Raw genomic sequence first — 15332 nt, forward strand, 5'->3', positions numbered from 1 at the left:
TCTGATATTTGTGATAGGTGGGACGGACAGGTTTTCAGTATTATTTCTGATCATTTCAGGAACCCGTTAAAAGTGACTTAAAGCTGACCAAATTTGCTGCCTCACCTTTCAGCTCCTGATCAATCAGCAGCAACAATAGTGCCCACATACCAGGAAACAGTCATATGTTTCATTTATTTTCAACGCAGCTGTCTTTGGAAATTTGGAAATGGACTTGTATAAACACTTGCACTCTGATGTTGTTTTTTAACGCTCCAATGTAAACTGTACATCAACATGTGTATTATTAATTGCAAATCCTCTTAGCTGAGTAGGACATAGTATTTTAATTACTAGGAGCTAACTATCTTAAAGCCTTAATTATGACTTAAAAGCTTTTTAAATGACTGCAGGCTAGGAAAAAAACAAATGATATCCTTCTAGAAAGTCGATGTGTTGTTTTATTCATAACGAAGAAGTGGATTTTCAGTCTAGTCATCTTTAAAGCATACATCTGAGGGAAACTACATTTTCTCTGGCAAAAGAAAGTGGTGTGTTGCCATGGTGATCTCCATTTCTGAACAGTTCTTGGCTGCTGAATTGAAAAATGAGAAAATTGTAACACAGGTTTCATTTGAACTATGGCAAGAATTTGTCTGTAAATCCCGTTTTACTGCACAAACAGATAAGCATTAAAATTACACCTAGTCAGAATTTGTAAACATCATATTATTGTTTGCTGTCAGTCATGTAATGTCTGTATGCTGTATAGATACTGCTGTACAGAGAATTTCATTGCAATAATGGTCATCATTAATATGTATTTTATTTTCTTAATTTGGAACCTAATTTGGGCAGCACAGAGGTGCAGTGGTTAGCACTGTTGCCTCTCAGTGCTGGGGCACTGGGTTCAATTCCTGGGGTGCTGTCTGTGTGGAGTTTGTTTGTTCTCCCCATGTTTGCATGTGTTTCCACCAGGTGCTCTGGCTTCTTCCCACAGTCCAGACTTACTGGTAGGTTAACTGGCTTCTAGGAAAATTGACCCTGGTATGAGTGTGGGTGTTGCAATGGACTGGCGTCCCGTCCAGGGTGTATCCTGCCCTGCGCCTGTTAATTGCCGCGATAAACTGTGTCTCAACTGGATTGGGAAAAAGGTTAGAAAATGGAAGGATGGGAACCTGCTTATTTTTCTGCTGGGCCGGTTACCTTTTTCTGTGTGAATATAGCGGTGTCTCAGATTTTAATATGGGACTTTTAATAACAGAAGATGAAATGCTTAATTAAAATAATCTAGTCTCAAATGTGCCAAGCCAAAGTGCTTTCATTAGACCCCAATCAACAAATTACTACTCTCTTGCTTTCAAGACCATCTTCAGAGTCAACTAGAAAAATAAGCTTTGCTGGGACTGAGGTTTTTATGGCCAACTATAAGCAGAAACAATGTTTTGAAAGTGCATTTTTAAAATAGAAACCAGAGAGCCTGAAAACAATGGATTCCAGTAAGGAAGGAAGTTGTTAAACTGTAGGCTTATCTCAGAAGGCAAAAGTTATTCAAGGTGCTTCTAGTCTCACAGGGTTTTTCTGATGCTCTGTGCCCAAGGCAAGAAAGCCGTAGCTGTATTTCTGGCACAAGCCTAGAAAATAAACCCGCCATGAGTACAGCAGTCTGAAAGTACATTCTGTGTTTAGATGTTGCCAGGACAAAATGAACATCATCCTTGTCCATTGTATGTAGAATTCTTTTCATCATCCCTAAATCAAAATGCTGAGGTAAAACCTATGATGAGTCAACATATATGGAATTTCTCTGGGGCTATAACAGCAGATGGCTCAGAGCCAAAAGGTCTGAGACATGAGTTGAGTGCTCCCAGCACACAGAGCACAAGGTTATCTTTTTTTATTTGCATAGAAACAAGGAATGGTCGATTTGGTTTTCTTAGCATTGAATTGATTGAATAATTTCTACACCCAGATCCATTTCTGTTCTTACAGTAATGTGATACAGTGTTCTTTTAATGAGCTTTATCCTCATCTACTTGAAGATGAATTCTCTTTTAACATCTGCTGTTTGTTATTATTTGGTAATATGCTGAATATTAACTTATAAGTGAATGTGTTACTCACACAGGAAATAAAATGCCCGAAACACCAGTTCCGTTCTTTCACGATCTCTACAAGCATTCTCTATTCTCGATATGATAAATTGTGGTCTAAATATTATTAGGCATAAGAAGTTCAGTTGAAATCTGAAAACCGCATTAAATTATGTTTTACATTGTTGTTTGTAACTGCGTCTCAGGGTCTGTGTTTCTGTGGTGTGTTTCTCCTCCTGGTTTATTTTTCTTGTACACTTCTTTAGTTCGGATGTTTTACCGTATAAGAAGGAGTGGAATGTCTTCCTCAAAGTGTTAGCGGTCCTTGTGACTGACACTTCTGTATAGCCAGCAGCCATATCACTCTGCAACTCACAACTGGCAACCCCACTGAAGCTAGGCAGGTGTGGTCAGTATCTGGATAGGAGATCTCCTGGGAAAAACTTAAGTTAGCTGCTGGAAGAGGTGTTACTGGGGCCAGTAGGGTGCGCTCACCCAGCAATCTGTGTGGGTCCTAATGCCCCAGTGTAGTGATGGGGACGCTATACTGTAAATAAGGTGTCATCTTTTAGAGGAGACATAAAACTGAGGTCCTGACTCTCTGTGGTACTTAAAAAAACCCGGAGCGTTTCTCGAAAAGAGTAGGGGTGTTTATCCCAATGTCCTGGCCAAATTTCCCATTGGCCCTTACCAGTTATGGCCTCCTAATAATCCCCATCACTGAACTGGCTTCATCACTCTGTTCTCCTCCCCACTGATAGCTGATGTTTGGCTAGTGTACTGGCGCACTATGGCTGCCATTGCATCATCCAGGTGGGGCTGCACACTGGTGGTGGTGGAGGAGAGTCCCCATTACCTGTAAAGCGTAATGAGTGGAGAGTGGAGAGTCCAGAAAAGCCCTATATAAGTGTAAGCAATTATTATTCTTATTACTTGCCATCATTTATTGTAGGAAACCTTGACATCCTTAATAAGCTGCACAGGTTAAGCCTTGCCTCTCTTTTGTTTGAAAGAAATACAGTGAGCCACACAGCTGCAGTGTGTCAGCCAGTTACAGGGATAGGTATTGTGTATGTTTTTTAAAGCCTCCAAGAACCAAACCAAATAGGCATGGTAACATTAATCAGCAGAACTCAAAACACATTCACAGTAACAACATTACATGTCATCAAACTCAAATCACTGTGTATGTGCTGTACGTATGCAAAGGCCTACAGCTTGTTTTTCCTCTGATGCACTAAGAACTGTATTGTACGCTTTGTTGCTTTACAAAGCTTAATAAAAAATGTACTGCACTTCAGTATTTTATTCCTTTGATATTATAGTGCTTACTGTATGTCCTACTGGCCCAGCTATAGTTTAATCTACAAAATTAGGTTGCAGAACATGTACCTAGATTTCATAACCAGAAGGCAACCAGTTAGTTTCATTTTCATTTTTAGCTTGTACTGTTGCGAAAGATGTTTTGCATCATTATTCAGAAGCTGTCGTTTCTTTTTTTTTCACAACCTGTTTTTAAAATTATGACCAGAAACGATATAAAAAAAAATCAAGAAAGCAACAAGAGGGATGGGATTTATGATTGCTGCTAGAAGCACACTTTGTCATCCTAACCTTATTACTGGACTAGTTTTCCTTGTGGGGTTGCTATATATAGGAGTTTCTTCACAGCTGAAAAGAAACTTTACAAGGTCAAATCTAACCTGTTTCCTGTAGCCTTCCTGATAGTGTTTAATGGCCTGTAAATTCCCTTTTTTTTTGCTTTTTCGTAAAAACAGCAAATCACCTTTTATTTAATCGCGATGTGTGTAGCGGGGCATCGTAGGGGGGACAAACTTTGCGGAAAGATAGCAACTCAGACAGCTGAATTATGTAGAATATAGTACCCACAATGTAAAAGCATTTTTACAAACCATGTGGTAATTTCCTTTGAATCTATAAGCTTTCAAAATATTATTGTTTCACCTTGTTGGCTTGGATTTTGCCTGAGTAGGGAATAGCACATAAAAAGACTGAGTAATATCTTTCAGAAATCGTGGATGAGGTACTGTAATGTAAAGATATGGACTTGTTTTGTTTGTGCAGAAATAGGAGGAATAGAAGGTGTTTTGAGCATTGAAAGACTCCTGTCACTCTATGTAGAAATTTAAAGTTTATACTGTAGATGCTGGATATTGATTCAACGTTTTGGCACATTTTGAATTAATCGATCATTCACGATTGACCATGAATACAGTACATGAGACACTCAGGTTTCTTTGACTTTTGCATACAGTAAGTACTAAGTCAAAGCACTAAGTGAAACAGCCAGGAAGATGATTTGTAGTTTGTGGGTTTGTTTTCAATATGACGATAATCCTGAAAACCTATCCAGACAAAACCTAACTTATTTCTGTCAGAAAAAGGAATTGCAGGTTTTGTGGTATGTAGAATTGCAGACATTAGTGCTGGCAATGAGCCCATTCACCAGGATATATTAACTCCACTTTCTAGGATGAACGAGTATTCAAGAAACTTGGACTCTTTGGTAACTAAGTCTAGCACAAGGACTTCCAGTATGATGCATTACAGATGAGACTGTAAACTAGAGCTGAAAGTCTTCTATTCCAGTGATGTTAGGCTATGTAATGCCTTTTAAAAAGACATCTGAGAATCTGGTTTATTGGAATCCTTTATATCTCACCTAAAATTCACATTTAAACTTTTCAAAGACTTGGGTTTACTCTTTGTATTTTTTTCCCTATTTTTTCTGCTTTGGTTTTATGCAATTCTTTGAAGGCTAAAGGCTCCCAATGAAAAGTGCTTTATCAAATAATAATTCTTGATACCCTTAACACACAGAAAATATCCATTTCATTTTGATCCATTTTTTATTTTCAATGATGCTTTTTCTGATTTCTGGTTGTGAGGTTTTGTGTTTTTGGTTGAGTATGCAGCATCTTCTGTTGTGTTCACTTTATATTCCACTTGCACAGTTAAAGAACACAAATAAAAGAGCTGTGATTTATTTGGCTGTGTGCAGGCTTTGAGCATTATCTGTATGAGCTTCATGGAGTCATGGTCACAGAGATTGAAGGTTGTCTGCACACTGTCACACTGTGTGCCTCGTACAGGCATGGGGGCATTAATCATATAGAAAGCACTGCAGACCTCCATCTAGGTGTAAATTCTGAAACAAAGGCTGCAGTTGATTTTCACTAATTAGAACCTTTGATCTGGGCTCTGTCCTTGTGAATGGCAAAGCAGCTGAGCTTGTTAACTCCAGGCTTACACTGAAAGAATGAAATTTTAACATATTTAGTTGCAGGCAGTGAAGACAGCCCTCGGGGCTTGCTTCTGATAGTGAAAATGGGAGAGGGAGATCTATTACTGAACCAAAAATGAACTTCTGTTTTTGGTAGCTAATACTTAGTGTGTATTTGTGTTGTATTGGCAGCAAATTCGTGCCTTCTTTATGATCCCTTTTTTGCCTATGTCATCCTTCTTGAAATCTGTCATTTTTCTAAATGTATGTAGGATTAGAGAATGTCAGCTGGAAAAAACAGCCTATAGTAAAATGTATTTTTTTAAATATTATGGGCATTGAGGAATACAATGAGATAGAAAAGTAATGCAATGGTACACAGGGTAGTGCTTATTGTCCTTAGCTTTGCACTGAAGATACTGAAGAGGCTGAACCAAAGTCATCTGCTCTCAAGAGAAATGTCTTATCTACCCAGCTAGGACCCAGATAAAATATATAAATTTATACCTCATTGCCACTCATCTACCTTACTACTAGACATGTATTTCCCAAGTATTCCCTGTTCATGGTATTCTAATTATGATTCCTAAGAACATAAGAAAGGTTACAAACCAGTTGAGGTCATCCAGTCTTTCTGACCCATTTTGGCAGGTAGCAGTTCATTGATCCAAGGATTTCATTCAGACGTGTCTGAAATATTGGCTTGAACTGTGTGGCTTGGTGGCTTGTTCCAGACTCCCACAACCCTTTGCGTAATGGCAACTGTTTTAAATGCACTTTCACATACTGTAGTTTCCACTCGTGTCCTCTGGATCATGTTTCACGGTTCTTTTTGAAAAAATCTGCTGGCCTGACTGTATCAGAGACTTTGAGGATTTTGAATATTTGTTCCAGCCCTTTTGTCATCTTCGCTGTTCAAGGCTCAGGAAGTTCAGTTCTGTCAGCCTGTCAGTGGAGGATGTTCTTTTAAATCCTTGAAGGCATTTGGTTGCTCGTCTCCGGACTGCAATATCTTTTTTTAACGTGGTGACAAAAAATGTACACGGTATTCTAAATGAGGCACTGTACTGTACAATTTTGACATCACAACCCTTGATTTTAATTCTTCACGTTTCATGGTGTAGCTCAACGTTTTGGTTATCTTTTTTATTTCTTCTTCACATAGTCTGGAAGATGTAAGCAATGTATCAACATAAACACCCAAGGTTTTTTTATAAGTAGCGTCATCTGTCTCATTGTTTCCCATTTTGTATTTAAAGTTTGTTTTTTCACCACCTTCATGCGAATCCTTGTTCTTGTCTATTTGCTGCCATAAACATAGGTAGTGCTCAATTCTGACAGAAACAACATGGCTGGATAAATAGGCAAATGAAGAACATCCAGGCCCCTTTCAGTCCCTTCTATGTACGATGTTTCCTGGCACAATGATTTTAACCCTGCTGATAGCTAAGGACTTGGGTTGTTGTACAGTACTGTATATCCTGGCGATGACGCACGCTGGTTGCAGTTTGACAACGGCAGTTTGGGAAGAGAATGCTTTCTTCCGAGATGTGTTGTTGTTCTTAAAACCTGTTTTTCACAAGCTGTCTCTCACCTTTACCTCACGCACAAGTTCTTTGACTGTCATTCCGAGTCCCCTGTTACATCTCTCAGGGCTATTCTGGACTGTTCTTGTAGCTACACTTCATTGATCATGCGGGACAGAGGCAGGCAACTTTGACGATTTAAAAATCAGGGAGGCAATTAATATCTTGGCCAAACCAGTGGCAACATAAGGCACCATTATCCATGGCCAGTAAGAAAGAGGCCAAAACTAGGTTACCCAGCTTCATTTACACAGATCGTAAAGAAACAAGTCTCACCTAGGTATGATTTTTGCTTTTTAAGTTGGTCTTTCCTATTATTGTAATGATCTTACATGATGATTAACTGGGCTGTCACTGCTACACCAGTGGTACAGTTTCCCAGTGGGGTAAATGCCGATCTCCTTCTCCTGCACAGGATCTGTTCTCATACGCAGATCTGCCCCCCTGTGAATTCGCTGACATGTTATATTAAATAGGGTGGCCTGTGACAATATGCAGATTCGTTTTATCTGTCGTGCTGTTTTCTTTTGTACCAGTTCTAGACAGGTGTTGATACATTGCTAGTTTCTTATTTGTAAAAAAAAAGACAAAATAAGGAAACGAGGAGTGTCTGGGGTCACCTTCACTTCTAAACTGATGTGTAGGTGAAATTTCGATGCAGCAGTTTGAGTCGCACCGTCTTGCAGCTGTTTTCATTGTATGCAGTAAATAAAATGATGGCGCCATCTTGTGGCAGCACTAAATATTGCTAGCGATCTCTTGAAATATTTCTCATAACTGCTCTCAGCTTGGAAGTACGTGCTAAATAGCGGTGCAACATGTAGATCATATTAGATCATCAGTATATCAACTATTCTAATATACGTATGTGAAGATAATAAATATCTATATTCTTGTTCTATCACCTAAATTACAGTCAGAATCAGAACACCATATTTCAGGAATGCATCGTATGCAAATTCCAATAGAATAAAATGTTGTTTTACAGTATTAAAAATAACAGGAGAAAACTGAAATTTACAGTAATTTCATGTCAGGATGGAAAGAGTATTTATAATATTCACGTATACATCTAGAACTGATATTTTAAATCACCTCTTGCTGTTCAACCCCCTTTATAAAGAAGCGTAGCTATCCATCTCCATCCTCTAGGGTAAATTGTAGTTGCAACAACGTTCACTTTAGTTTTCAGTGTGAAAGAGAAAAGGACGTGAACTCGCCTATATCTGGGCTCACATTGGTTCCCTCTCCAATTCTGCCAGTGCCAGTTGGGAATCTCACCCCAACGAGCTTCATGCACCACATCTCGTAATACTGCCCGGAATAAAGCTTTTACTGCATGAATCACTTAAGTGTCCCTAGATCAGGAGTGTCCAAATCTCTTATAGAAGGGCCTAATATCTGCCTTTTATTGTTCCAATCTGAGTACTCAATTAACATCAGACATACAGTATATAAAATGTTACTTAATGTCCTTTATAGCTGATGACTCAAAACAGTCACTTCATACATTTCCTCAGTCAGGCATATACAGAAGGTTACGTAAGGTCTTTTACAGTGTGTTCCTCAAAGAGATCACTACCTTAAAGCTACAGCTGCTGTATTTATCAAACACCTCAGAACCAAGCTCTAAGTATTACACTTATGCAGTTCATTAAGTAATTGGACCCAAAATATAACAGAAAGATCAGGTTAGAACAAAAAAAAAAAAACAGATGGTACTAGGATGGTCCAGGAACTGAGTCTGGCTTTCCTGGCCCAGACCTCACAGTTTTATTACAAAACATACGTCTGAAAACAAATCCAACATTCTGAACCCTTACAGCAAGCGTGTACACCGTGACATACCTGTAAAGTGGGAATCATTAAACAATCTTTGTTTTACTTTTTGCTTTGAGAACAGAGAACACATTTTTAAACCTGTCCATCTCCGAGCGAAGTAGGCGATTTCAGCCGAAAAAAATTGGCTTCCCTTAACTCGTCTGCCTTTCTTCCAACCTTACAGGTCAAGCTTCCTTTCCCTGTCGATCAAATCACAGATCTTCCCAGGAACGACTTCCAGATGATGATAAAAATGCACAAACTAACCTCAGAGCAGCTGGAGTTCATCCACGACGTCCGGCGGAGGAGTAAGAACCGAATAGCCGCGCAGCGCTGTCGGAAGAGGAAACTGGACTGCATTCAGAACCTGGAGTGTGAGATTCGCAAGCTGGTACGTGCCCTCCAGACCTGCCCTGACCACGCTTGTCAGTGCACAGGACCGAGCAAAGCAGGGTGCTGGAGAGGGGCTTGAGCAGTGCCAAGCCGAAGTAATGACGCGGGAAGAGATACACTGGTCTCGTTGCCTGTTCGTACGGGTTAAATAAATGTCACGTACAGTTGATTCAAATGGGGGTTGTTTAATGCGCTTACTGGAACACAGTCTCTCAAACCCTGCCCCTCACCTCTGACCCCCCTGTCAGCAACAGCAGGTCAACCTTTAAATTGAACGAGCGCTCATTTTAAGGTTACACAGAAATAGTGAGATCTTATTTAAACCAAAGACGTCACTCTGTGTGCTCTCAGGATGTAATTTTGTTTTTATTAGTTTCGGGGTTATTGTTATATATTTACAGTTGTTTTATGTTTAGTTTAGACTAGATAAAGTAAAAATGGATGTATAAATTAATGTTTACTTTCTATTCTAAAGCTAGACTGTCTCTTGCTAGTTTTTGTTGTCATTTAACTTGAACTCATAAGTTTCTTCAGACTATTAGGATATTTGCTCTGGATCTTGGACTGAATGACCCTGTCTCAGTACAAAAATGAGGGATTTCTATGTATAATATTTTGAGCAGTGTGCTTTAGTAATGAACCACTTTGCTATAGTTTAGATATTTATCTGGAAGATCCCTGGTTTTCTTGGTGGTATAGTGAAGTGTCACATTGCCTGTTAACTGACAGGGAGAGCCGTCATTGTCTTGATGTTTCTACAGTCTGCAGTGGGAAACTCGTTGACCATCTCTCTGCAATCTGCTCCTGAGCAAGTTGCTGAAGTGCAGCCTTTGGAAATCATCCTTTGCCCCCTGCACTGCAGATGGTTGTATTGATGGAGTGAGCAGGGATTAGATGCTAGTTCTTGCCGGTTCTAGCTGTTCTGGAGAAAAAGCGTTATGTAGGTCAACCAAACCGCGTTCTAACTACGGCATGTGTAACCAGAGTGGCATTCTGAGAGCTGCCCATCTCCCCCACAGCACACGCCCACAGATTTCCTTCCACAGCATCAGCGGAGGCAGCTTTGCGTGGGGACGCAGGATGTTTCCATGACAGGACAGAAGCCTGTGTCTTTTTTCAGCCTTTGATATTTAGCTTCATTGACAAGCCGTCCACGCCATATAGGAGCGAACAAAATGTCGAGAGTCTTTACAATAAAGCCAAATGAACGTCAATGCGATTTCAAATGGTTTTGTTGCTGTTGTTGTGTCACAGTTTTAAGTGTAGATAACCACAGGTTTAAAGCCACAAGAAACTCAATCTAGTTTTCATCAGATGCCTGCAAGTGCATCTGTTGCATTGTTTGGGAATGAATGCACATTCACAGGACGAGAGGCTGTCGCAGATGCCAGCGAATCTCGACTTGATAGCACAGCCATGCACAACTTTAATTTTGTATGTTGGCCTTAGATTAAAAAACCACATCCAGCACTCCGACAAGAAGAGGTCCTGAATTCTCCCCTTGTTTCCTTGCCATTTGAATGTTTTCAGTGAAGCTCTCCCTCGAGAATACCTGTCTGAGTATTAGAGAGAGCAGATAAGGTCACTTTATTAGCCATGTACCATTTCTTGCATTAGGAATTTGTCTTTTCGCATGCCCCAACTTACTCTCCTTGAGAGGCACAGGCACACAGATGGGGAGAGAGAAGCTTGGGGTCAGAGCACAAGGTCAGCCATTTTTGGAGCGCCCCTGGAGCAGTTGGGGTTAAGGGCCTTGTTCAGGGGCTCAACAGAGTAGGATTCCTCTGCTGGCGGTGGGATTTGAACCGGCAACTTTCCAGCCACAGGCGCAGATCCTTAGCCACAGAGCCACCGCTCCGCCCAGAAAGCTCTACTTAATGTGAAGTAGGGCATAATGGTCTTACGTATTCCAAGCTACAGCTGCTTTAAACTTGCCGCTCTGTGTTCTTGCTAGGTATGTGAAAAGGAGAAACTGCTGACGGAGAGGAACCAGCTGAAGGCCTGCATGGGGGAGCTGTGGGAGAACTTCTCCTGCCTGTCCCAGGAGGTGTGCAGGGATGTGCAGCTCAGCCCCGAGCAGGTTCAGTCTCTGCACAGGTACTGTCCAGTCCTCAGGCCTGTGGATCAAACTGCCCCCGCCCCCGCCAACACCAGCATCAACCTCACTTCCTCCAGCTCTGCAGCAGCTGGGGCGGAACAAAACTTCGCCAAGTCGCCGTGTGCCGGGGACAGCATGCAGTGCTGCGCTGACCCCAGCCCCGTTCAGATGGGCGCTCAGTGGCTGCCAGGCAACGGAGCCGAAAGTCTAGGGGGAATCACGATAGGAGAGCATGACCCCAGCACTTTCCTTGACATGGGGTCATCGTTTGAACAGTGTAACCAGACAGTCACGGTGGACTTTTGCCAGGAAATGACTGATAAATGTACAACTGACGAACAGCCCAGGAAAGACTGTACCTAGTAGTGGTGGGCATTTTTTAAAACACCTCCTTCCCAGAGGCTGTGGGGTGGGTCATCATCTGCCAGTGTTCTTTAGAACTTTTTTTGTTGTTGTTGATTTTTTTAAAAAGGTTGACACTACAGTTGTCTTAACAGCAGCAATATCGTTCTCCAGGTATTCTCTCCTAACCATAACAAGTGGGGAATTAAAACCCTCATAATGGTGCTACACCTTGCCCCAGCAGGGATCACAACAGTGGGAACACTGTTTTTATGTATTAAAGTTCATTCGCAAGAGGAATGGGCAGATGACATCTCAGATTTAAAACCTCTATGGACCTAACAGCAACTGTTTTGTTCTCTTTATCTGTCTCTCTCTTTCAGTTTCTCAGTGGCCCTGGTCACAGCAATTCAAGCTCAGGAATTCTTCTGAATGTTCAATATTGTTCATAAAAAATAAGACGGTTTCTGTACATTGAGAGTTTTATACAGTAGCTAGACTGTATGCGTTCATATGCAAAAATTTCTTCTGCATCGCTCATTTTTAGAGTTTCTATACTGGAACACTTAATGTGTATTGTACAGAAGTTTGTATTTAAACATTCCTCTTTTGCCTTTTACAGTGCGAAAAATAAAGAAAAATTGGTTTGATGATCAGTTACTTTGCTAGGGGTCCCCACACATCAGCAATATCATTCTCTGCTTTTTTAATTCTAGATATTTAAAATCTTTGTTAGGCAGACAGATTAATGTATATAATTGTGGCACTGTAAGGGTGTCCATGAGCATGGTGATTTTGATCATGAAAAAATTGTACAGTAAAGGTTAAACTTTCATTTACACTGGGGTTACATCAGGTACCTTTTCCAGGAGTATAACGTTCCTGTGATTTCTTAGATGTTTTCTGCCAGTAGGCTATTGTTTTCCATACAGTAAAGTATTCCTACACTCAGGATGTCAGGCTTATTTAAAATAAAACCGCCTCTTTTATGCTAATTGGGTGTTCAAACTGACCGGCAAACAGGTATTGTGGGATATTACCCAGTGGTCATGTGAGGTGTGAATTTTATGAGGGCCTGCTAACAGTTCTGTAGATGTGAGAACAGTTTTGTTTTAAATAGGGTTTGTGTTTCAGAGTTTTAAAAGAAAAAAAGTCAGTATTTAAAAAAATAACTTTGGTGAGATTTTGGACACTTCTCACCTTTGTGAATTTCTTTCAGTGTTACTTTTTGATTTTGTGAAAGAATATGGAAATAATTGGAAACAACAGGATAAACGTGTTTCGGGATATGCTAAATCTTCTAGCTAATGTGGTTTTTTTTTTCGTGTTTACTTTTGCATTTCATGTCAGTTGATGGCACTTTTTTTTACAAAATGCACCTGGCACTCAAAACACAAATGAGCACTTCATAGAGGTTATATCATAGCCACAACCACTTGAAGAAAGCACTTAATTTGGCACGTAGAAGCCAGCTTCTCGTGGATAATTCTTATTATTGTCAAGAATATTAGGCTCACACTTCTATATGAATCCCGTTTATCTTTTCCTTAAAATAAATTGGAATCTGATTTTAGTATGTTCTTTTGCCATTGTCATGTGATTTTCATTATGAGAATTAGTTTAACATCATACGGAAAAACTCTATTTATAAAACAGGAAGTAAGCCCAGTCAAATTAGATATTTTATCCTCTATCTAGGTATTAGATTATAATTCAAGAAAATATCATTTAAAAACAGTCACATATTGATCACTTGCCCTCAATGTGAAGTTTATGGAGAACATAACTATCCCATGCATATGTGTTTTGTGGAATAATGTAATGCCTGTTACCTTTATCATTTTAGTCATCTGTATTTGCTTCCATTTCTTTTTTAAGTCCACTAAATTTTTGCAGCTCTTTAACTACTGTTAGGTTAGTGGTGTTCTGCAAAACACCAGCAATTGGAGATCATGAGTACTGCACAAGGCAACAAACAAAGTGTTTTTAAAGATATTAACACAGGGAATTTCAAATATTTGTATTCTGAAGTGCAAGGAGAAGGGGCTGAATGCCTTCTATTCATTTGTAGGATGAAGTATGTTCTCCCACTGTTGAATTTGACAAAGAACTAAGAATCTTGAAATATGGTTGAAAATCATTACCCTAAAATACAGAGGATAATGCTGTAATGAACCATTTCATTATTAAAAAATGGGTAGCATCCATTATAAATTTTACATTGCCATTTTAAAAATAAGCTTCATTATGCATAAATCAATATGGAATATTTGTGTTGGCAAACAAAATGTTCCAGCTCATGTTGGAATTGAGGAATAATCTGGCAGTCCTTCACTAACACTGGTAGAACACAAAACTGAACGATACTGTACCGTCTTGGCAAGCCAATAGCTAAGAGACTATTTCTGTGGTTAACAAACCACAATTGCTCACATTTTACAGCAACTAACAGCAGTGAAACTGGCCATCACAAACTCCGGGTAAAATCACTGCGGAAAAGCTTCCACAATTAAACTTATATGAACCACTGCTCATCCACATGATGTTTTATTAAGCTTCCGAATTTAAAGCTAGCTAGTTATTGTGACTAGTCTGTAAAGTTGTTACTCTTTTCTTGTGTTTTTTTTTCTTCAGATGCTAGTCCATATGCTTTTGCTATATGGAATTTTATTGAAATTCGAAAAAACAACATCAGGTAATAAAAGGGAGACTAGAATTAGGGAGGTGTACAAGTATGTGCAGGTCATCCCTATAATTTTGTTCTTTCTTACTTAATGTTCCAATCATATGGAAAGCAATTTCGGTGACCTTCTAGTATGAAAAGCACATTCTGTATATGTTGAGAAGTATCTCCATCTACGTCAAGTGGGCTGTGATTTTTTTCAAACACATTGAAGGTTTCTTGTCCTGCGTAGATAAATAACTATAAGCTATAGGTAACGTTTTCTTTGTTATTATTTTGTGCTCTTTAGGTAGCAATGAGTGCATAGCACTTTCTGTCTTGTAAATATTTTCCATGGCTTTGCTTGGAACAGCACCCAGGGAAAAAGAGATCTGATGGTGGTGCAGTGGCCCGAGACGGAAATCGTCACTCGATACAGATCATCCCTTTCATGTCACAGCGACCCCCCTCCGCCATGTAGCAGTCTAGGGGATGATTTGTTTAGGACTGGAATGCGATGCTTACTGCCACAGGGCAGTCGGAGTCAGATGGGAAACCGTGGCTGGAGGACTCCGCTGTCCCCAGCGTCTGTGGCCCTAATGCGATATCTGCACCCGCGCCCTCTCTTCCTCGGAGTGTCTCCCAGAGACTGGGGAAAAAAAACAAAACAAAAACAAAGGTGTGATTCATCGGCCCTGAGACCTGATGGTCCCGGCCGTCCTTCACGAGGAGCCTTTGCTGTCGCCTCGGTCACGTATACCTGCGTCTGTTTCTGGAGCACGTAGTAATCTGTATATAGTGCAGATGCTCTCATATGTTGTCTCAGGGTGCCAAAAGTATAAGATATTTTTTATCCATTTATGATTCTGGAACAGACATTTTTACTGTTATTCATTCATGGGTTGATTTTTTTTTTTCCTCCTGATTTTGTTTTGTCTGCTTGGGTGGCTGTGTTTGCATCCACGGGCCCTGCCCCACACCTACAAATTGTACGAGCTCGAAAGTGATCGCTGATCAGAAGCAAAAGCTGAGAAATTAGATTTGCACAAAACCAAGAAATCCCCAAAAAGGGCTAAAACTGACACTGCAAAATGAGCCTCAAAGACCAGGTCTA

At 40.1% G+C, this 15332-nt stretch overlaps 1 protein-coding gene across 7 annotated transcripts in view; it reads left to right on the plus strand.

The window, feature by feature from the left end:
- The window catches only part of bach2b (BTB and CNC homology 1, basic leucine zipper transcription factor 2b), a 100516-nt gene extending 87384 nt beyond the window's left edge, over positions 1–13132 (plus strand). For all 7 annotated transcript variants that reach the window (XM_069196357.1, XM_015354928.2, XM_015354919.2 and 4 more), the window contains 2 exons: positions 8908–9114; positions 11071–13132. In XM_069196357.1, the coding sequence (XP_069052458.1) occupies positions 8908–9114; positions 11071–11577 (714 nt within the window). In that variant the 3' untranslated portion in view covers positions 11578–13132. The remainder of the gene's footprint in view (positions 1–8907; positions 9115–11070) is intronic.
- The last annotated feature ends 2200 nt before the right edge of the window (positions 13133–15332 follow it).

Source organism: Lepisosteus oculatus, chromosome 2 (assembly GCF_040954835.1).
Source record: "Lepisosteus oculatus isolate fLepOcu1 chromosome 2, fLepOcu1.hap2, whole genome shotgun sequence".
Lineage (NCBI taxonomy): Eukaryota > Metazoa > Chordata > Actinopteri > Semionotiformes > Lepisosteidae > Lepisosteus > Lepisosteus oculatus.